The sequence below is a fragment of the Oxyura jamaicensis genome, chromosome 5, assembly GCF_011077185.1.
Source record: "Oxyura jamaicensis isolate SHBP4307 breed ruddy duck chromosome 5, BPBGC_Ojam_1.0, whole genome shotgun sequence".
Taxonomy (NCBI): Eukaryota; Metazoa; Chordata; class Aves; order Anseriformes; family Anatidae; genus Oxyura; species Oxyura jamaicensis.
The window spans coordinates 26,680,737-26,682,512 of record NC_048897.1 but is presented as its reverse complement, the minus strand read 5'-3'; the positions used below and the strand labels follow the sequence as shown (position 1 = coordinate 26,682,512).

The following is a 1,776-nucleotide window of genomic DNA, read 5'->3' as shown; positions in this document are numbered from 1 at the left end:
CCCCATCCCCTGCCTGGTGACCCCATCCCCTGCCTGGTGACCCCATCCCCTGCCTGGCAGTGCCACCTGCTGCCTGCTAGTGCCACTGCTGCTGCCTGGCAGCCCGGAGGAGGTGTGGACACACACAAACTCCTGACCCAGCCGGAGATCCGCCCCAAGATGATCCCAGGGGTGTTCCAGCCTGCAGGATAACAAGACAGCACCTGTGCTTTAGGGCTGGAAGTCAACGGTGGAGATGCCCCCAGCTGCAGGAGCGCTGCAGAAGGAGCTCAGTACCCCAGGACTGCCAGCCCAGCCCTCGAGCTGCGTTCAGATCCTGCACCGGCTTTGCATGCTGGGCGCCTTGGTGCAGCAGGAGGCACCCAAACGGCCCCAGACACCAGCCTTATGGCCCAGGTGATGCAAGCCCCAGAGCCACCAGGATGGCATGGCATGGTGGGGCAGATGCTGCAGCACCTCCCTGGGGAGGCACTATTATTTTTTAGCACATTAATTCATGTATTACATAGTAGCACAATGCATCTCCCAATTACTCCTTTATTTTTTCTGTCTCAGGTCCGGGATAAGAAGCTCCTCAACGACTTAAACGGGGCAGTGGAAGATGCCAAGACTGCCCGGCTTTTTAACATCACCAGCTCAGCCCTCGCCACCTTCTGCATCATCCTCATCTTCATCTTCCTGCGGTACCCCCTCACCGACTACTAGCGCCAGGCCAGCAGCAGCGGCCGCCGCCAGGATGCCTCTATGCCAGAAGTGTCTGCAGTTGTTTCCTGTAGCAAGGACGCAAAAAAATTAAAACAACTCCACCTTGATTTAAAAAGAAAAAAAGAAAAAAAAAAGTAAACACATAAATAAAAGTTAAATGAGTTTATCAGCCCAGCTGAGCCTACTCTTCCTGGCCGTAGACAGTATTTGGGCTGCTGTAGGAAAGGGTCTCACTTGTACAGTGGTGCAGGGAGGAAGGCAGACCGAGAAAAGCTTATTTTATGGCAAATAAAGCTGTGTGGCAGGGCACACGGAGCTGAGGGCTGAGTGTGACTCGCAGCTGCAAGTATGGCCCGGGGGTCTGTGGGGTGCAGCTGGGGCTGGGGACACGGCTGGGGTGCGAGGTGGTGGGAGGAAGGCGACGTGCCTGAGAACCTGAGGCCAGCAGGATGGCAAGGCTCAGAGCACGTGAGGAGTGCTCAGGCTGCCCACCACTCCTCCACGTACCTTTTATTTCCCTTTTCTGATGCAGTTTTGTTGAATTTCACCTGCCGGTTGAAATAACTTACTGTCCCTGGAGAGCCCCAAAGCCTCTAGATGAACCCCAGTGTGTTAAAGGGCAGGTTTCTCCTTGGGCCGGCCCAGCAGTGCCGAGATGGAAGGCACCTTCGGGGAAGTCGCACACCCCCTAAACCGAGTGCTGCTGTATTTCTGTAAGACGGTCAATAAAGATACCTCCAATGTCTGGTCTGCTGAGCTTGCTCCTTGGGTTGTCCTCCCCTCTCCCGCTCTGCACATGAAGAGAAAGAGAAGAATGCCTCAAATGAACGGCAAGACCTGGCCTAAAACCTAAAATGTGTGGGGCAGATGTAGGTGTCACCGCAGGACTGAAGCGGGAGGCACTTTCTGAACTACCAAAATTCTGGGAAGCGCATCGCCCTCTGCGAGCCCCGCGGTGGTTTTCCAGGGAGCCAGCTCCAGCTTCTCACCCTGCTCTGCACACACAGGAGCGGGGCTGCTCGGGTGAAATCAGAGCTGGCAAAAATCAGAAGCAACCCCAAAACAGCCTCT

General features: G+C 55.5%; 1 protein-coding gene across 2 annotated transcripts in view; it reads left to right on the top strand.

The window, feature by feature from the left end:
- Positions 1-1,450, top strand: part of IFITM10 (interferon induced transmembrane protein 10) — a 7,245-nt gene extending 5,795 nt beyond the window's left edge. For both annotated transcript variants that reach the window (XM_035329028.1, XM_035329029.1), the window contains exon 3: positions 556-1,450. In XM_035329028.1, coding sequence (XP_035184919.1) covers positions 556-705 — 150 coding nt within the window. In that variant the 3' untranslated portion in view covers positions 706-1,450. The remainder of the gene's footprint in view (positions 1-555) is intronic.
- The last annotated feature ends 326 nt before the right edge of the window (positions 1,451-1,776 follow it).